Source organism: Oncorhynchus mykiss, chromosome 13, assembly GCF_013265735.2.
Source record: "Oncorhynchus mykiss isolate Arlee chromosome 13, USDA_OmykA_1.1, whole genome shotgun sequence".
NCBI classification, from domain to species: Eukaryota; Metazoa; Chordata; class Actinopteri; order Salmoniformes; family Salmonidae; genus Oncorhynchus; species Oncorhynchus mykiss.
Window position 1 is genome coordinate 24,936,621 of NC_048577.1, and position 21,797 is coordinate 24,958,417.

Sequence of the window (21,797 nt, forward strand, 5' to 3'; positions counted from 1 at the left end):
CACATCCTTTTGTTCCCCTCTAGTTCTCTCTCTTCTTCCCTCCTTCCCCACTCTCTCGATTTAATCATCTGCTCCAGATTTTGATGAGGGGGACCCCCCCCTACCCCCCAAGGAATTTGTTACTGCTCACTTTATATCCTGAAAATCCCTGACTTTCTGGAATAGATATGTGGCGGAGGGGTTACTCATTGCCAACAGTTAGAAGTTTGGATGACGTATGTCGTGTTAGCCAAACAGCATTATAGGGCTGCCTTGTACTGCCTCTGCACCGGATTCAACCTAAAGTCTTGCACTATACACACAGGAGGTGGGGCTGACATGCTGGTTATGACAGGTTACGACAGGTGCCCAGCTGGAAATGACCCCAGGGATATTTCGTAACCCATATGGCAGCAGAAATGTCATGATTCTTCTGGGATTCATTCTGCTTGTCTGGTGATGATCATTAGAATGTCACTAGTCTGTGCCCATTTACTCTGTGTCCTTCGTCATCAACTATGCATCCAGCCCCAATCCAAGATCTACTATGCTTCCTATGCTTTGGGCTATTTTCCAATGCATGTAGGTCAGCTTTTAGACATTATCACAAATCTCCTTATGATGAATAACGTATAAAGAAGCACGTCAAGTAGAAACTTGAACACTGCTCTACGCAGTCTATCAGTCTTTTCATTTAAATGAAATGTCAAAAGGCACAAAGACTGTTGGAAGGATATGAATCAGACTGTCATTCAAATGTTTGCTACTTCCGTCCCTTCATGTAGAGCAGCAACAAGACGAAGGGAATTTTTAACAAGTGGGTTACCCAGTTTTCCTGCATGTAGGCGAAGGCACCTCCACATGAAGGCCCCACTGCCAGCATACTCTTTGTTTTCTTTTTTAGGATGAGACAAAGCCTGTGTAAGTACCCTAGGGCCAAGAGTTTTTTTTCAGTAATCCATTTTTTTACTTTAAGAGCACAGCTATATGCTTTCACACATGGGTGTGGGGAGATGTGCCCCTTTCTGTCCAATGTGATAATCTATGGACAATATCTTTGTCCATTTAGGGGACCCTCTTTTGGTAGAGCCCCACAGGCAAACATTTAATATAACACCTTTTAGGAGCAGTAAACCATGGTTCTTAATTTAAGTGTAATATAGGCCTAATTTAATCAAGAAGATGAGGGCTTTTGGATGGCTTTCTCTAGTCACTTTAAAATAACTAGAATACTAAGGCCTCAACAAAGGGGCTTCCTGAATCCATACAGAGCAGGAGCATGTGCCCAAGGATTTTATTTTCTGGGTTACTGTTTTCTAGCAAAGTCTAACTAGATCAGTGACTCAACTATGACATAATGAGATATTTTAGAATCTGTTGCTGTTTTGAGTTGTTCCTACAGCAGTGGTGATAGAGAGACGGTGGCTTATCATTGGAAGACCTGCTCGTCTGCCTTGTGCCTCTGCCTCCACAAAAAAAACTTGTCAGTTGCCTTGGTAACCTTGCACATTAGATTGCCAGGGAGGCAGGCTTAGTATCATCATGTGGGTGAAGTTGAATTGGGACACTTTTCTATTAGTGGATGAAACATACACCAAGAACATTAGGAACACCTGCTCTTTCCATAACAGACTGAGCAGGTGAATCCAGGTGAAAGCTATGCTCCCTTACTGATGTCACTTGTTAAATCGGCTTCAATCAGTGTAGATGAAGGGGAGGAGACAGGTTAAAGAAGGAGTTTTAAGCCTTGAGGCAATTGAGACATGGATTGTGTTTGTGTGCCATTCAGAGGGTGAATGGGCAAGATAAAAGATGTCAGTGCCTTTTTGAACGGGTATGGCAGTAGGTGCCAGGAGCACTGGTTTGAGTTTGTCAAGAACTGCAACCCTGCTGGGTTTTTCACTCAACAGTTTCCCCGTGTGTATCAAGAATGGTCTACCACCCAAAGGAAATCCAGCCAACTTGACACAACTGTGGTAAGCATTGGAATCAACATGGGCCAGCGCATCCCTGTTGAATGCTTTTAATACCTTGTGGAGTCCATGCCCTGACGCATTGAGGCTGTTCTGAGGGCAAAACAGGGTGCAACCCAATATTTTTTTTATTTGACCTTTATTTAACTAGGCAAGTCCGTTAAGAACAAATTCTTATTTTCAATGATGACCTAGGAACAGTGGGTTAACTGCCTGTTCAGGGGCAGAACGACAGATTTGTACCATGTCAGCTCGGGGATATGAACTTGCAACCTAGTCCAATGCTCTAACCACTAGGCTACCCTGCCGCCGCCATTAGGTGTTCCTAATGTTTTGTACACTATGTATAAGAACATTTCTATATACTGGGGCATGATCAGAATTAGCTGTACTGTATTTCCGAGCAGCCATGGTAGTAACTGGCAAGAAGCGGCAACATCACAAGACTCACAAACTGGGAAATGACTATAGGATATTGTTTTATTTCTCACAATAGTTGGTTAATACAATGTTGAGAGCTCAGTTTGCCTGAAAGTAATGTGCCTATTACTGTCTTTTTGAAATCATTTGGAATTCTCTATGCCTAAATCGTCTTTGGGCTACTTGTTATAAAGTTTGTCCCCAAATAATTTGTACACTTAGCGTTTTTTCAGTCGAAGCACGCAATTGCCTGGAAATGCACTTTGACAACGGATCAATGCGCTCAAAGGCACAGCAGATTCCCTTTAGTTAAGTCACTGCTGGATAATCAGGGCACAAGCTTAGAATTAAGAATTCTGAGCAAACAAACATTTGCATTAGCACACACAAACATGTATGCATGCACACATGCATGCGCACACAGGCTCGCTTTCTCTCACTCACATACTCAAAACGTCAGCTGGCAGTCATTTTCCCCGTACACAAACAAATACAAGAAGCCAAGTATAAGGAAAAGGGGGGAAATTATGAGAAATTAGCCTTAAGACAAGGCCTACTGTGACATCACTCCAGAGGCCTCTGCCTGGGTCAGCCTCCGACCTAACTGCGCTAACCGCTGTGGCTCATGCAGGCTCTCACTGAGCTGTTGGCCCTCGCTGTGTAGCTTCAAACCATGCTGAGGTAAACAAAACAAAACGAGAAAGCTCCTGTCTTGAGTGATGATGGTTCGGGAAGAATGATCAAAACAAGGAGATGCGCTATTGTTAGAAGGGATGAAAGTAACTCCTACTGACTTCAACTGGGATGCTAACTACATAATAATTCATTATAAATGATTGGATTTATATAGTGCTTCTCCAGAGCTGAAAGCACTTTACATAGTAAGGGGGGAAACTCCCATCCTCCACCACACAGAAAATGAGTTTAGTTGAAACGTTGCCTTGAAATGAGAGTGGGTAATGCAGCTAAGTTAGCGTGGAGGGACTAGGGCTGTGTCTTGAGTTGTTTTAAGAGGGGAAATTGACAGTGACTGTTTGGCGAGAGGAAAAGAGGGCATTGTTGCATTTTGGGCCGTGTCCCCAGGGCTACGGACGGAGGGAGGGAGGGTGGGTCGGGGTGGCGTTCCCTGCTGCGATTGTGTTTGGATGAGTGTGAGCTGGCCGCATCATACCACTCCATTTGGAAACTGTGGTTGTCTCGCAAACAAAAACTGGCAGCGAGAGAGAGAAGCTTAAGGCAATGGAAGATGTGTATTCTTAAGCGGAGAGGAAACTGGGAAAGAGACGCGTAGGAGCAGATGTTGGGGAAAGGGAGCAAGGCATTTGGGGGAAAAATTTATACCAAAGCTGAATCACAATGCCTACCGCAGGTACAGTACTTTTACCCACCGGGGCACCGCGTCATCATTTTGTAATGCGTTATTGGCCCATGTGCACCAACCAATCCAGCCTCTCCTTACCATCTGGTCCTGTGTGGCTCAGTTGGTAGAGAATGGCGCTTGCAATGCCAGGATTATGGATTCGATTCCCGGGGCCACCAATACATCAAATGTATGCACACATGTCTGAAAGTCGCTTTGGAGGAAAGCGTCTGCTAAATGGCATATATTACTAGAATGTGTTCACTGGCGCAGAATTGCATCACTTGAGCATCGGCACTTAAGAAGTCCATTTTAGCCTCTATATTAAGATTATTCACCTTTTTTTTCCCCCTCTTTCCCACAGCTATGCTAGTATCGTACGTCAGATATCACAGTCAGTGAACACCATTTTGAAATGTCGCTTTTGTCGTTAAATCGGATTAACAGATGGAGTATTTTAAGACGTCTCTCATTAACGAGTCACGAGTGCGCAGTCTGCGCACGTCCTCGATGAGGGGAGCCAGCCTGGGTTTTATATGCGTGGAATCCCCCCCCCCCTCCTTTTCCCAGGTGGCTTGTGCTATCTGGGATGCCTAGAATCAGGCCAGAAGGCTTAAAGCGAGAGATGGAGAGGCTGAGAGACTGCAAAAGATCAAGAGAAAGAGATTGAGGGACAGAGTTAAGGAGAGATATGGGGAGAGACTGAGTGAGAGAGGCGGCTAGAGAAAGATAGAAACGGAAAGGCTAAAGAGTGAGAGAGAGAAGGAAAGCGAGCAGGAGAGGGCGGCATCCAGAGACCCACTGGGAGACCGAGAGAGAGATGGGGACAGAGAGTGAAAGAGGGATAGAGAGAAAGAGGAAGGCCCAGCCTGGCTTGACACTGACCAGGGAAGACATTTATCACCTAATTAACAAGCGTCTCATCTGCATTCTCTCCACCATGCCAGCAAAGCCAGGGGAATGGGGGGGGGGCTCACCCCGCCCAAGCTAAATGTACACTAGCCACAGTGCTTTAGAGGCATGACCCTTACAGCCTGCCACAAATATAGCCTGGTCCCAAAACCGTTTGTTCCAAGTTGGCCAGACAGCACAAACAAATATCTGGGATCAGGCTAGTCTGAACAGGCTCAGGATATGATTCATGGCTTGTTACAACATAACATTGAGTTGAAGGTAAAATTAAGTTAGATTGAATGAAATGTTACTAACAAGTCCTTAACCAACAATGCAGTTCAAGAAATAGAGTTAAGAAAATATTTACTAAATATACTCAAATCAAATAAAGTAACAAGAAAATGACATAATAATAATGAGGCTATATACAGGGGGTACCAGTACCAAGTCAATGTGCAGGGGTACAGGATAGTCGAGGTAATTTGTAGCTGTGTGTAGGGGTAAAGTGACTATGGATAGATAATAAACAGTGAGTAGCAGCAGTGTAAAAACAAAGGGGGAAGTGGATGTAAATAGTCACACTACCTTCTAGCGCCTTCGAGCAGTTGCCAAACCAGGCTTAATGATGGTTTTGGAGACGTGGGTGAACGGGGAGTAGAGGGGGCTAAGCACGCACCCCAGAGGGGCCCCCATGTTGAGTATCAGCGTGGCAGATGTGTTGTTGCCTACCCTTACCACCTGGTGCCGGTCCTTCAGGAAGTCCAGGATCCAGTTGCAGAGGGAGGTGTTTAGTACCAGGGTCCTTAGCTTAGTGATGAGCTTTGAGGACACTATGTTGTTCAACGCTGAGCTGTAGTCAATGAACAGCATTCTCACATAGGTGTTCTGTTTATCCAGGTGGGAAAGAGCAGTGTGGCTTGCATTGAGATTTCGTATTCTTTAGATTTGTTGGGGCGGAATGCGAATTGGAGTGGGTCTAGGGTTTCCGGGATGATGGTGTTGATGTAAGCCATGACCAGCTTTTCAAAGCACTTCATTGCTACTGACTGAGTGCTACAGGTCTTTTAGGCATGTTAGGCATGTCTTTCAGTCTTTTAGGCATGTTACATTTGCTTTCTTGGGCACATGGACTACGGTGGTCTGCTTGAAACATGTAGGTATTACAGACTCGGTAAGGGAGAGGTTGAAAATGTCACTTGCCAGTTGGTCCGCGCATGCTCGGAGTAAACGTAATCCGTCTGCGGTCTTGTGAATGTTGACCTGTTTAAAGGTCTGGCTCACATCGGCTACGGAGAGCGTGACCACACAGTCGTCCGGAAGAACTGGTGTTCTCATGCATGCTTCAGAGTTGCTTGCTTTGAAGCTTGTATTGAAGGCATAAAGCTCATCTGGTAGACTTGTGTCACTCCATAATGGTTTGCAAGCCCTGCCACATCCAACGACCGTCAGAGACGGTGTAGTATGATTCAATCTTAGTCTTGTATTGACGCTTTGCCTGTTTGGTGGTTCGTCTTTGGGCATAGCGGGATTTCATAAGTGTCCGGATTAGTGTCCCGCTCCTTGAAAGCGGCAGCTCTCATATTCCTGTCTGTCCTAGCAAAACAGTCCTGTGGCATAGCTTCTGTGTCATCTGACCCCTTCCGAATTGAGCGAGTCACTGGTACTTAGTTCTTGATTACTAAACATTGGTTTATTGTATGCACACCCACACACAGGCTTTATTTGCCCTGTTAACTGAAGGTGTACCCAGCCCCCGGAGCCACGGCCATCTAGAAGGTGGAAACAGTACAGGTGCATACACCTCTATCTCCAGGCCATCAGACTGTTAAACAGTCACCACTAGCCAGCCTCTGGCCAGTACCCTGCCCTGAACCTTAATAATTTTTTCTAGCCGGCTACTGCCCGCTTACTCTACCCTGCACCTTAGAGACTTCTGCTCTATGTACATAGTCATTGAAGACTGGTCACTTTAATACTGTTTACACACTTTTACCCACTTTATATGTATAATGCATTTGCAAAGTATTCAGACCCCTTGACTTTTTCCACATTTTGATACGTTACAGCCGTATTCGAAAAATACATTTAAAAAAATAATCATCCTCAATCTACACACAATACTCCATAATGACAAAGTGAAAATAGGTTTTTAGACATTTTTGCTAATCTATTAATAGGGTATTCAGAGCCTTTGCTATGAGACTCGAAATTGAGCACCGGTGCATACTGTTTCTATTGGTCACCCTTGAGATATTTCTACAACTTGGAGTCCACCTGTGGTAAATTCAATTGATTGGACATGATTTGGAAAGGCACACACCTGTCTATATAACGTCCCACAGTTGACAGTGCATGTCAGAGCAAAAAACAAGCTATGAGGTTGAAGAAATTGTTCGTAGAGCTCCAATACAGGATTGTGTCGAGGAACAGATCTGGGGATGGGTACCAAAAATGTCTCCAGCATTGAAGGTCCCAAAAACCACATTGGCCTCCATCATTCTTAAATGGATGAAGTTTGGAACCACCAAGACTCTTCCTAGAGCTGGCTTCCCGGCCAAACTGGGCAATCGGGGGAGAAGGGCCTTGTTCAGGGAAGTGACCAAGCACCCAATGGTCACTCTGACAGAGTTCCTCTGTGGAGATGGGAGAACCTTCCAGAATGACGACCAGATCCGCAGCAATCTACCAATCAGACCTTTATGGTAGAGTGGCCAGATAGAAATCAACTCCTCAGTAAAAGGCACGTGAAAGCCCACTTGGAGTTTGCCAAAAGGCACCTAAAGACTCTCAGACCATGAGAAACAAGATTCTCTGGTCTGATGGAACCAAGATTTTACTCTTTGGCCTGAATGCCAAGCATCACGTCTGGAAAAAACTGGCACCATCCCTACAGTGAAACATGGGGGTGGCAGAATCATGCTGTGATGATGTTTTTCAGCGTCAGGGACTGGGAGACTAGTCGGGATCGAGAGAAAGATGAATGAAGCAAAGTACAGAGATTATTGATGAAAACCTGATCCAGAGTGCTCAGGACCTCAGACTGGGGTAAAGGTTCTCCTGACAACGACCCTAAGCACTCCTCAACACAGGAGTCGCTTCAGAACTAGTCTCAATGTCCTTGAGTGGCCCAGCTAGAGCCCGGACTTGAACCCGATCAAACATCTCTGGAGAGACCTGTAAATAGCTGTGCTGCGATACTCCCCATCCAACCTGACAGAGCTTGAGAGGATCTGCAGAGAAGAATGGGATGAACAGGTATGCCAAGCTTGTAGCATCATACCCAAGAAGAATTGAGGCTGTAATCGCTGCCAAAGGTGCTTCTACAAAGTACTGAGTAAAGGATCTGAATACTTATGTAAATCTTATTTTTAATACATTTGCAAAAATGTCTAAAAACCTGCTTTTGCTTTGTCATTATGTGTAGATTGATCTGGGGGGGAAAAAAACAATTTAATCCATTTTAGAATCAACCAGTAAATCAAATATATTTATAAAGCCCTTCTTACATCAGCTGATGTCAAAGTGCTGTACAGAAACTCAGCCTAAAACCCCAAACAGCAAGCAATGTAGGTGTAGAAGCACGGTGGCTAGGAAAAACTCCATTGAAAGGCCTGAAACTAGGCTGAAACCTATAGAGGAATCCGGCTATGAGGGGTGGCCAGTCTTCTTCTGGCTGTGCCGGGTGGAGATTAGAACAGAACATGGCCAAGATGTTCATAGATGACCAGCAGGGTCAAATAATAATTATCAGCGGTTGTCGAGGGGGCAACAGGTTGGCACCTCGGGAGTAAATGTAATTTGGCTTTTCATAGCCGATAATGGAGAGTATCTCTACCGCTCCTGCTGTCTCTAGAGAGTTGAAAACAGCAGGTCTGGGACAGGTAGCGTGTCCAGTGAACAGATCAAGGTTCCATAGCCGCAGGCAGAACAGTTGAAACTGAAGCAGCAGCACAACCAGGTGGACTGAGGACAGCAAAGGGTCATCAGGCCAGGTAGGCATGGTCCTAGGGCTCAGGTCCTCTGAGAAAGGGAGAAAGAGAGAGCGAATTAGAGGGAGCATACTTAAATTCACACAGGACACCCGATAAGACAGGATAAATACTCCAGATATACAGACTGACCCTAGCCCCCCAACACAAACTATTGCAACATGAATGAGACCGGAGGGGTCGTGAGACACTGTGGCCCCGTCTGACGATACCCCCGGACAGGGCAAAACAGGCAGGCTATAACCCCACCCACTTTGCCAAAGCACAACCCCCACATATACCCCCACTCATAGTTTTGATGTCTTCACTATTATTCTACAATGTAGAAAGTAGTACAAATAAAGACAAATCCTGGAATGAGTAGGTGTCAACTTTGACTGGTAGTATACATTAAAAAAAAAATTTAAAACAATGCACATTCCATAAAAATAAAGAAATGTAAGAAATATATCAGAACTAGCAATGTCAGAGACCGGGAATATAAACAAACAAACATCTGAACATCTGTTTTTGACCAATAAACATTGATTTGAATGTACAGCATAACATTTGAGTTAGCTAAACTAATATGAGCCTGAAGTCCGGTTAGGTCTTTGATCTGAGCGTATGTTTTAGTACAAAACAAGTTCGCTAAATTTGCTCTATTAGCTGAACGTGTTTCTTGTTAGTGGTTTGTAGCATGTTAACTCATTTTGAGTACGTTTTTAAATCAGATCAGGCCATTGATGACACTGTGAAAGTCTGTTTACTGGTTACACAAGCTAGGCTTACATTTAGACTTCGCTAGTTAATGTTTTTAGCTAATATTCAGAGAATTGACTCTAGTAGTCCAGCCTGAGAACAAAGTTGCAAAACTCAAAACTATTCAGCCCCACAAAGTTTAAATATTTGTGCTGTTATTCAAAATACATCAATTATGAGCTCTACAAAGTCTAAATGGCTTAGAATAGAAGGACGCGTAGTTTAAACCTGGGTTGAGTTTTTGGACCAAGAAGGGGCTTGTTTTGGCCGAAGTGCTTGGTATGTCAGTGCATTCCGGTGTCAATGGGATATGTGGGGGTTGAAAGCCCTGTGGAACTCTACAATGCACCAGGAATGTGTGGAGAGCCAGATAAACGGCCATTTTGGAGATGAATAGCACAGATAATGGTCAACCCTCGCTATCAGCAACTGGAATTCGCTGTAAAGTTTGGAGTGGAAAGGTCCTTCTGATTTTGGTTTTTGTGAGGGTTTTACGAGATAGGGTTTGATCAGTGAGCGTGTGAAGTATACTGCGTGTGTGTTTTGTGGCCTATTTTATATACAGTCTCACTTCAACTGAAGTGTTTTTAAATAGGCCTATTCTAATTAGACTACATTTTCTGCTAATTAAAAGTTATTACTAATTATTAACATTAAGTATTTAAAGCAATATTCATTTCGTCGTTCATTCAGTTGTACAATATACAGAGAAGAAAAGAGCGTTTTGGGGTGTGCGTGGGTTGAAATGATTTATTTGGCTGGTTTAGCAAAATGTCATCTCGATACGGCCCGATACTAGTCCTAGAAAACTGTGTGTGTCTGTATGTGACTCACTGTGTGTGTCTGTATGTGACTCACTGTGTGTGTGTCTGTATGTGACTCACTGTGTGTGTCTGTATGTGACTCACTGTGTGTGTCTGTATGTGACTCACTGTGTGTGTGTCTGTATGTGACTCACTGTGTGTGTGTCTGTATGTGACTCACTGTGTGTGTGTCTGTATGTGACTCACTGTGTGTGTGTCTGTATGTGACTCACTGTGTGTGTGTCTGTATGTGACTCACTGTGTGTGTGTCTGTATGTGACTCACTGTGTGTGTGTCTGTATGTGACTCACTGTGTGTGTGTCTGTATGTGACTCACTGTGTGTGTGTTATTGGGGAGGAAAACAAATCCTTGTGTTTATCCTTAATTGGATTAGTTGCGATTTAGAGTGCTGTCCCTGTGTGGCCTGGCACAATTAGCCCGTTCACCCCAACGACAGATCCGGGATCGGTTCTGCCTATACCAATCCTAACCTTAACTATTACAAGGTGATAAACAAGAATGGCCCGGATCTGTCTTTTTTTAAATGCGACTTTCATAGACACCCACTCTGTGAGTTCATCAGTCAACCATAGCATTATGTCATGAATCGGCTGACCAGCTAAGATGCCTGAAAGCAGTTAAAATAATCCATATCAAAACAAACAACAGGAAATGTATCACAGTTGAGTAGCCTAAGACTTTATAGAAAACAGGTTCCGGTACTGGTCTACTGTTAAAGGCATGTGTGCATCCCAAATCGCACCCTATTTGCAAAATAGTGCACTTAAGCCCTATTCAGCTTTAAAGCCACAATCAGCACAACTAAATGAGCACCTAGCCAAATAATGTGCAGTTATTTATCTTCTTTTGCTGGCCTTTGTTTCACCCTGCTCCTGTGAAAGTTTGTTAGATGTGCATCCACTTTATTTTTACTGATGGCTTATTTATAGGGATGCACGATATATCGGAATCGGACGATATTACCTAAAAATGGCAATGTCGACGTTGGCCTGATGTCTAGTTTAACGCCGATATGCAAAACCGATGTCATAGCTGACGTGCATACCTATATAACGTAGGTACATGACTTAATGACGCCATGTAAAGTTAGCGCTACATGTGCAACCCAGCATTCCTAACCTAGCCCACAATGTCTGCTGTGTGGATCGAGCAGTCAACAAGTCGAGCAGTCCTTTGAAAGAGTAAGACCATTTTCAGTGAAACAACTCAAATGCGAAATCCATTAACGCTAAGATAATGGAATTCAGTGCTCTTGACAATCAACCATTCTTTGTTGTGGGTGATGTTGGCTTTCGCAGACCGGTTGAGCACCGGTACACACTACCACGTGTGCTATTTTTCAGATGTTGCCCTTCCGGAGTTGCACAGTAATATCATCACTGCTATTAGCTTCACGATTGACATGTGGACCAGCGATATCGGCCCCATGAGCATGCCGTGTCTGACAGCACATTGGGTCGTCGAGGATTTCGTACTGAAAGTCGCATTGCATGCTCATGAATGTGCTGGTTCTCATACCGCTGCTGCCATTTCAATGGCATTTGAGAACATGTTTGAAACTTGGAAACATGAACACACTAGCTAGCTCCATTCAAACAACTTACTGGAGAAATAAGCTCATCAACTGCACCTGCAGCAGACGTGATAGCCTCTGTCATGGCATTGAAACACCTGCTCAACTAAACTTCCAAAACAGGCTGTGAACAAGCGATTCGGTGACATTCTCTCTTTACTGTATCTCCACCGTGCTCGATGCGATGTACAGACAACAAAAACAGGGTTTACGTTACATACACAGCTGGACAAGACGGAAATGGACACAGTAACAATGCGCACCATGGAAGAGAGGCCACGGACAGACAGCTGAAACTTCACTGCTTGACATGTATGATGAAATCCTGGTTGAGAATGAAACGACTGAACAATGAAACAGCACAGCAAGTAAGTGAAATAAATAGGTTTTGATTGTTTTCCTGGTAATGGCGACATAGTGGTTCCTCCTTAAAGTTGCAAGCTTACACCGCGGGACTTAGAGGTACCCAGCGTCACGGCTTCATTGCTCCAGACCTCCACAAGGGGGAGTTAGAGCACTTGTTATGCATTTGGGTCTCAAGGATTTTATATGACAAATCATATCGAGTGGTTCCAATGACGAATTTGACTCGAGCCACCCATCTCTGGTAACTTTCTTCAGCAAAGATGGCTGACAAAACATTACGGTGGAAGCAAATGTAAGTAGTTAAAAAGTCATAACGAGTTAAGTCAAAATGTATAATTGAGAGGAATATGTTAGTTAATGAAGAGAGAATTGTTTGTGCATATTTCTTTTTCGAGGTTCATTTACGAAAATCGTGATTTAGTAAGTTATGTCAAAACACCTGAGTATGAATTTGTAATTTGTGGTGTTTAATCTTTTAGGGACTCCTGAGAGAATCTACCTAGCTAAAGCATTTACTGCAAATTGAATGTATAATTTGTTTTGGCTTGCCTTATATTTGCCAAACTCAGCAAAAAAAGAAACCGTCTTTCAAAGATAATTTGTAAAAATCCAAATAACTTCACAGATCTTCATTGTAAAGGGTTTAAACACTGTTTCCCATGCTTGTTCAATGAACCATAAATAATTAATGAACATGTACCTGTGGAACGGCTGACAGACGGTAGGCAATTAAGGTCACAGTTATGAAAACTTAGGACACTAAAGAGGCCTTTCTACTGACTCTGAAACACACCAAAAGAAAGATGCCCAGGGTCCCTGCTCATCTGCATGAACGTGCCTTAGGCATGCTGCAAGGAGGCATGAGGACTGTAGATGTGGCCAGGGCAATAAATTGCAATGCCCGTACTGTGAGACACCTAAGACAGCGCTACAGGGAGACAGAACGGACAGCTGATCGTCCTCGCAGTAGCAGACCACATGTAAGACCTGCACAGGATCGGTACATCCGAACATCACACCTGTGGGACAGGTACAGGGACAGGTAACTGCCCAGTTACACCAGAAACGCACAATCCCTCCATCCAGTGCTCAGACTGTCCGCAATAGCGAGGCTGGACTGAGGGCTTGTAGGCCTGTTGTAAGGCAGGTCCTCACCAGACATCACCGGCAACAATGTCGCCAATGGGCACAAACCCAGCGTTGCTGGACCAGACAGGACTATGCTCTTCACTGACGAGTTGTGGTTTTGTCTCACCAGGGGTGATGGTTGGATTCGCGTTTATCGTTGAAGGAATGAGCGTTACACCGAGGCCTGTACTCTGGAGCGGGATCGATTTGGAGGTGGAGGGTCCATCATGGTCTTGGGCGGTGTGTCACAGCATCATCGGACTGAGCTTGTTGTTATTGCAGACAATCTCAACTGCGTTACAATCTCAACTGCGTTACAGGGAAGACATCCTCTTCCCTCATGTGGTACCCTTCCTGCAGGCTCATCCTGACATGACCCTCCAGAATGAGCAGTATGACTGATTTCCTGCAAGACAGGATTGTCAGTGTTCTGCCATGGCCAGCGAAGAGCCCGGATGTCAATCCCATTGAGCAAGTCTGGGACCCCCCCAGAAATGTCTGGGAACTTGAAGGTGCTTTGGGGGAAGAGTGGGGTAACATCTCACAGCAAGACCTGGCAAATCTGCTGCCATTTTGTTCAGGGACACATTATTCCATTTCTGTTAGTCACATGTCTGTTGTACTTGTTCAGTTTGTCTCACTTGTTGAATCTTATGTTCATACAAATATTTACACGTTTGCTGAAAATAAACGCAGTTGACAGTGAGAGGACGTTTCTTTTTTTGCTGCGTTTAGCTACCCAACTATTTATTTGCTTATTGTGTAGTGGAGGATAAAAATAACTGTATGCTTATGGATGTGTAGCTAGCTACAGTGTGAGGCTGATCTGTGTATGGACCCTAAAACTTTAGGTTCTGAACTATTCATACCAATCTCTCCACTTACTTCCTTACTTCATTTGCACACACTGTATACAGATTTTTCTATTCTGTTATTGACTATGTATGTTTATCCCATGTGTAACTGCGCTGTTGTTTTTGTCGCACTGCTTTGCTTTATCTTGGCCAGGTCGCAGTTGTAAATGAGAACTTGTTCTCAACTGGCCTACCTGGTGAAATAAAGAAAATATTTTTTTAAACCCAGCTGTCATAGTTGTTGTATCGACTTCAAGTCTGAATGGCATTAATGAAGTCTATGGATTGAGTAGAATGTAATAACTTTGTGCCAGGGATGCAAGTCCTTTATACATGTACTATAGTTATTACCACGCATGAGATCCCCACATTGTAGCCTTTCCCTTGAATATATTCACTGATCATGTACTCTTCCTTGGCAAATAAAGGTGCGGTTCAGGTACGAATCTGAGACATTCTTTTTCAGTCATATTCAGCACCAAGTGTATCAAACTCCATTCTTTGAGTGATGCTGTGTCTGCATGTACAGTTGAATTCGGAAGTTTATATACACTTAGGTTGGAGTCATTAAAACTCGTTTTTCAACCACTCCACAAATTTCTAGTTAACAAGCTATAGTTTTGGCAAGTTGGTTAGGACATCTACTTTGTGTATGACACAGGTCATTTTTCCAACGACTGTTTACAGACAGATTATTTCACTTATAATTCACTGTATCACAATTCCAGTGGGTCAGAAGTTTACATACACTAAATTGACTGTAAACAGCTTGGAAAATTCCAGAAAATGATGTCATGGCTTTAGAAGCTTCTGATTGACATCATTTGAGTCAATTGCAGGTGTACCTGTGGATGTATTTCAAGGCCTACCTTCAAACTCAGTGCCTCTTTGCTTGACATGATAAAAAAACGAGGAAGGAAGAGGGGGTGGGGAGAGAGGTGTGGGGAGAGAGAAGACAAAGGAAAATGGTAAAACAGAGGAGCAGGGAAGACAGCATATTATTAATGAATTACAGTGCTACCCTAATATTCTCTCAGTTCATCACAATGACATAGTGTCTTTTGCAGTGTCTCCTAACCAGACTTGGGCTCCCAGTCGGTCCGAAGGTTATCTTAAGAGTGGGTGAGGTGGCGATGACGGGACTGGCTTCCTCTCTCACATCAAAACATACCTGTAGATGAGAGACAGATGAATAGAGAGAGAGAATGATTAAGCTTTGTTTTGATTTTTTGTTCTAACACAGTCAATCATCATAATCATCTGGAGGTGAAATGCAGAACTGACCTTGGATCATTAACTCTGGGACTACTACATCTCTCTATTTCAATGTAAAGCATCTCTTTTTAATAATACTTCCTGTATAATATCACTTATAACAAATCATGATAACATTGGCTAGATAGATGCATGTGACAATAGCAGGATCTTATCAAGGATAGCATCACAAATGAATACATAAATACCACTTGAAGCTTGATGAGTTGATCATTTGAATCAGCTGTGCGGTGCTGAGGCAAAAACAAAAAATGTGCACTCTTTTGAGTACCCAGGACCAGGACTGAACCACTGCTCTTCGTTGGTACCTCTTAAACTGCAGACAGGCTTTCACAGCTCTCTGTATCTGAGGACAGAGAACCTCACACGAAATAGACTACACAAAAGTACATGCTCTATCCAGAATAGCCTACTCTCTCACTTTGATAGCTGGGCCTGCTATCATTTCACCCTCCTCCAAAAAATACAAATGTTTGCCATTATCAAGAGTGGCACTTTGGCTAAAACAATATCCTACGTAGTGTGGGAGGACTGCACCTAAAAACGCTGGAGACTCATCATTAAATGAAGATGTCCTTACCAAAAGATGAGAAGTCAGTGGTAGGGTTCACATGACGTTGCAGCACAGCAAGATTCTCAGTAGACGGGGCATGGGATGTCAGGAACAATGACCCCATTGTCAGTGTTTACAGATTATCCTCCAGATAAAGCAGGTCCTCCACCTGCTGAATCTGGAATGCTCAAAATAAACATATGTATTAGTGATTATACATTTAGCAGCAACAGGGGCTTAATAGTCCAGTGAAAATGGCTGCGTGTTTGTGGTGTGTCTTAAAATTAGCAGCTGACATCTTTTTTTTATTTTTTAAAGAATGCATGTGAGACAGGTTCCATGTACAACAAGACAGGCAGAGAGGAAAAATAACACAACAGTTTAATTACCTCTGATTGTGGACATTTTTGCCAGCAATAAAGCTTCCACGGCCTGTTCCTTGTACAGTGAGCATACATCTGGCAATATCTACATTTTAATAGCTGAACAATGGACTATTCAACCTTTACTAAAGAATAATCTAATAGCCAAACTAGGTGTGAGGGGGGGGAAAAAACGTCCTATCACCGACCAGATTTGCCCTAACGACCAAGGGGGAGTTAGAGCACTGATTATGCTTTTGGTTCCCAATGCACTTTGCTGTCTCTAACTGGCAATGAATGGGCAATATAAACCAAATAATAAACTGATAATTGTGCACGACTTCAAATGAAACAAGCAGGGAGCAGGTTTCGAACCAGAATGTGGCCGGTGTCTGTAAATGTAAAAAAAGAGAAGTGTAATTAAATTGTTTCCAGCAGCACAGTTAGTCACCAACGCTCTGGTTAACATGAAAACTACCTAACCATCTCTGCTAGGGTGAGTAAAATGGTCAGAGTGGTCTCATTTGTGTCTGGAAGTAGCTAGCAAGCTAGCCAATGTTCGCTTGTGTGCTTGACTGCCGTTGTAAGATCAGAACACTCAAATCAACCCTGCCCCTCGGCCTGAACGTCCAGTGTGTGCTCCAAGAGCGAAAAGGTCTGAATTTACTCAGAGGGTTTTTCGTTTGTAATAAAATAGATACACCATAATATTAATCTATTTAAGCAAGTACCAGTCAAAGGTTTGGACACACCTACTCATTCCAGGATTTTTCTTTTCTTTTTACTATTTTCTACATTTTAGAATAATAGTGAAGACATGACAACTATGTAATCAGTACTCCTTCCTCCCCGTCTTGGAATGGAACCCCGGTCTCTCGTCAGGTCCGCACGACACAGGGATTCTTTAGCTAAATAGCCCAGTACTGTACTGCCAACCATCATGTTATCCAGCGCCATATGTTCCGTTCCATCCTAACAGAAACCCAGAGGGTTTTTCATTTTTCATGGAATAGAAACACCATAATAATTACCAGTCAAGTTTGGACACACCTATTCATTCCAGGATTTTTCTATATTTGTCAGTTAAGAACAAATTCTTATTTACAAGGACAGCCTACTTCTTCCTTCCCGTCGGGTGATTAAACCCCAGTCTCCCGCATCTCAAAGATGTGGTGGTCAAACTAGCAATAACTTGCATTAACAGGAAAAAATCACTTGTCAATTAGATAACGTGCCACAGAATGCTGCAGCAGCCCGCAAGGTGTGCCGCAACTTTTAAAGGAGGAACCACTGTATGTAAATGCCAACAAAATAACTTGTTTGTGTGTGTGTAACCTTAACTAGGCAGTTAAGAACAAATTCTTATTTACAGTGACGACCTACCCCCGGCCAAACCGGGACGATGCTGGACCAATTGTGCGCCGCCCTATGGGACTCCCAATCACGGCTGGATGTGGTACAGCCTGGATTCGAACCAGGGACTGTAGTGACCCCTCTTGCACTGAGATGCAGTGCCTTAGACTGCTGTGTGTGTGTGTGTGTGTGTGTGTGTGTGTGTGTGTGCTAACTATTTAACTCTACTAGAATGCTTAAAAGGCTGCTAAAATTGTAAATATTGGTTATCGGTATTGGGTTTTTTTTTGGCAAGGAAAATATTGTGTATCGGTGCACCACTACATACCTTCTTTTGTCTCTCCTGGTCGAATGTTCACCTTGAATTAAACGCCTACAGTCACTACTACTGGTACTGATACTACTGCTGGTACTATTACTACTACTATTGCAATCACTATTACCACTACAACTTACACTGCCATAAAAAGATAGCTCAGCTATATTTTCTTCAGGAAATGGACCTTTTCGCTCTTCTCTCCTCCAGGCCCAGATAGCCTTCCTGCAGGGTGAGAGGAAGGGCCAGGAGAACCTGAAGAAGGACCTGGTCAGAAGGATCAAGATGCTGGAGTATGCCCTCAAACAGGAGAGGTGAGGACCACATTACACTCAACTACACCACACCTTCAGTCTTTATTGTAAGGGCGGGCAACTCGGGGGGAGGGGGCGGCGGCTGAGTGAGTGTCTACTGGTTGATTTTTCTGTTTTGCGCATACTTGTACCCTTCTCACACTGTCATGCTGAACTGTACTGTGCTGGCCTGAGTATTTTCCTTTCAAACTGTCTTGTGCAGTACTGTTCTAGAACTACGGTGGATGCGTAACCAGGCCAGCGCAGAACAGGTCAACTTGGCTGGATTCAGCTCGGGAGTACCAGTTTCCCAGATCTAAATCAGATAAAAGCCAGCAGACACTCAGAAGGCCTCCAGAACTGGAGTCACCCATCCCTGCTAAATACTGTCCGGATTAAATAGGCACAGTGGGCTTTTGGTTTCTTTCCCTCTAAAAACTGAAATAAATTAACAAACTGGCTTTATTTACAAATTAGTACTTATGTCTCATCCCATGTTCAAGCATGGCCTTTTTCCCTTTATTCAGATTACAATTGCTCACTTTCGGTTATTTAAAATGAAATCATCTTCAATATATATATATATATATATTTTAAAGCCATAGAAATTGGTTGCAATTTCAGTAAAAAAAAAATGTAAGTAAGGAACTTGTCTGTCGGTCCTGCATTAAAGACCAAAATGGGTTAAAGAAAATAGTGATAAATAAAAATACCCGTTTAATTTAAGGACCAAATAATTGACAGCTGTGCCATATAGATTGCAAAATAATTAGGAAGAGATTTTTGATTTACCAATTCCATGGCACATGGTTTACGAATCAACACGCAATTTCCCGTTCCTCCTGAAAGCCCTAATATATTAAAAACAGTCAAATGCATTCTCTCTGTCGCCCACATGCACTTTAAACATTTTGGATAATAAAGCAAAGCTGACATTGGTTGATTTGAATACTTCTGACAGCCAAAATTCTAACTCCACCCATAACTTTTGGACTTTTAAACATTCCCAGAAGGCATGGATTATTATAACCTACTGCAGGCCTAAAACCTATGGGTGCAAACATCGTTTCCATTATGAGCTATCAGCAGGGCAATGGACTCTTCAACCTTTACTCAACAATTGACTCTTCAACCTCTTCATGCCTTCTGGGAATGTTTAAAAGTCCAAAAGTTATGGGTGGAGTTAGAATTTTGGCTGTCAGAAGTATTCAAATCAACCAATGTCAGCTTTGCTTCATTATAGCTTGGGCTACTTGTGAAAAATCCCCCCAACTAGCAATGTATTAAGTACTCTAAAGTTTTACATTTCTAACTACAAACATCATGCAATCGCAAAATATCGGGTGAAGCATATACGGGACAGTATTTCTTCATCAACATCTTTATGCTTTTGTAAATTAAAATAGTGGTAAAAATACTCTTTCAAAATGTAGATGTTTATTTCAACTATCAGCAGGACAATAGATTCTTGCCGAGTTTAGGGACTTTAAATATATTAATGGATCCATAAGGAATTACTATGGGAATAAATATCACTGAATGACATAGCATGGGGACTGGTCTTGATAAATCAATCATTGGTGTATTTATATAATGAATATGAATTCGGAGGGCAGAAATTCTAACATATTAAAACATTTAGACTGCTCACTAAAGGCGTCAGTCATACTAAAGTTGTACTTAAAGAACTGCAAAACCCGTTTGGATTTATTTGTTAGACGAATCATTGGGTCGAAACTGCTGAACAGTACAAAACAAGAGAACACACATGGTTAATGTTCTGAAGAAGAAAATGTTATATATATATATCTTACAGAGCCTTTACTTAAGTCCATTATATTAATCAAATTAAGATACATTTCTTACTCTATTCCATATACTATGTTCTTACAAAAAAGGTTTTAAATTCTCTAGTACAGCCTATATTAAAAACTGTCATGCTTCTCAAAGTTGCCCTCTGGTGGTCAAACTAGCTCTTACTAGCATTAATGGAGACAGTGGCTGACACTTAAATAATATGCCATAGAATTCTGTGCTGCAGTACGATGCAACTTTTAAAGGAAGAACCACTGTATACTGTAAATTGATATCTTACTGGAGGAAAATCAAACAGTGGTTTCCCAGGACCAGAATTGAGGAATACTGCCTCAGTGGTATCACATGACGCGCGCGCGCGCACACACACACACACACACACACACACACACACACTGTGGAAATATTAGCATTGAGACATTACTATTTTATCCCATCACATACTGTTCCTTCAGAAAGTATTCATACCTCTTGACCCATGCAGCCTGAATTCAAAATTGATTAAATTGGGACTGAGAACAATGAATGGAGCCAAATACAGGCAAATCCTTGACGAGAACCTGCTTCAGAGGGCAAATGACCTTAGACTGGTGCGAAGATTTTACTTTCCAACCGGACAATGACCTCAAGCATACAGCCAAAGCAACACTGGAATGGCTACAGAACAAGAATGTGAAAGTCCTTGAGTGGCCCAGCCAAAGCCCAGACTTGAATCCCATTTGAAAAACTGGAAAGACTTGAAGATTGCTGTTCACCACCGCTCCCCATCTAACTTAACGGTGCTTGAGAAAATCTGCAAGGAAGAATGGGAGAAAATCCCCAAATCCAGATCAGTTTTGCACATAGACTCAAGACGACTCAAAGTTGCTGCCAAAGGTGTTTCTACAAAGTATTGACTTGGGTGTGAATACTTATTTAAATGAGATATTTATATATTTTATTTTCAATACATTCCTAAAAACATGTTTTTTTAATTGTCATTTTGGGCTATTGTGTTTTGATGGGTAAGAAAAATATATTTAATCAATTTTGAATTCAGGCTGTAACACAACATAATATGGAATAAGTATCGTAACCTTGTCCCCTACACAGAATTATGTCACATGTTAAACGCGCGCGCACACACACATTGTGGGAAAACGCGGCGCCGTGTCCCCTTTAACCACATTCCCACAGTCATGTGCTGCTCACACCTTGTCATGGGTAATGCAGCACGGTGTCACTGCCCTCTTCCACCATATAATTGCATAATGGACATCTAGAATAATTCAATAGGGTCTTTCTCTGCTACACACTACTAGGCAACCTGCGGATTAGACTAGACTGGCTACATGGTAGGCTTTGACTGGTCATGTGGTTTGGATAGTTAAAACCTACAGTTGAAGTCGGAAGTTTACATACAATTAGGTTGGAGTCATTAAAACTCGTTTTTCAACCGCTCCACAAATTTCTTCTTAACAAACTATAGTTTTGGCAAGTCTGTTAGGACATCTACATCTACTAAGTAATTTTTCTAACAATTGTTTACAGACAGATTATTTCACTTATAATTCACTGTAACACAGTTCCAATGGATCAGAGGTTTACATACTATGACTATGCCTTTAAACAGCTTGGAAAATCCCAGAAGATTATGTCATGGTTTTAGAAGTTTCTGATAGGCTAATTGACATAATTTGAGTCAATTGGAGGTGTACCTGTGGATGTATTTCAAAGCCTACCTTCAAA

At 42.6% G+C, this 21,797-nt stretch overlaps 1 protein-coding gene across 2 annotated transcripts in view; it reads left to right on the plus strand.

The window, feature by feature from the left end:
* Window positions 1-21,797, plus strand: part of LOC110486038 (striatin) — a 92,386-nt gene that overhangs the window by 32,570 nt on the left and 38,019 nt on the right. For both annotated transcript variants that reach the window (XM_036940685.1, XM_021557349.2), the window contains exon 2: window positions 18,172-18,275. In XM_036940685.1, the coding sequence (XP_036796580.1) occupies window positions 18,172-18,275 (104 nt within the window). The remainder of the gene's footprint in view (window positions 1-18,171; window positions 18,276-21,797) is intronic.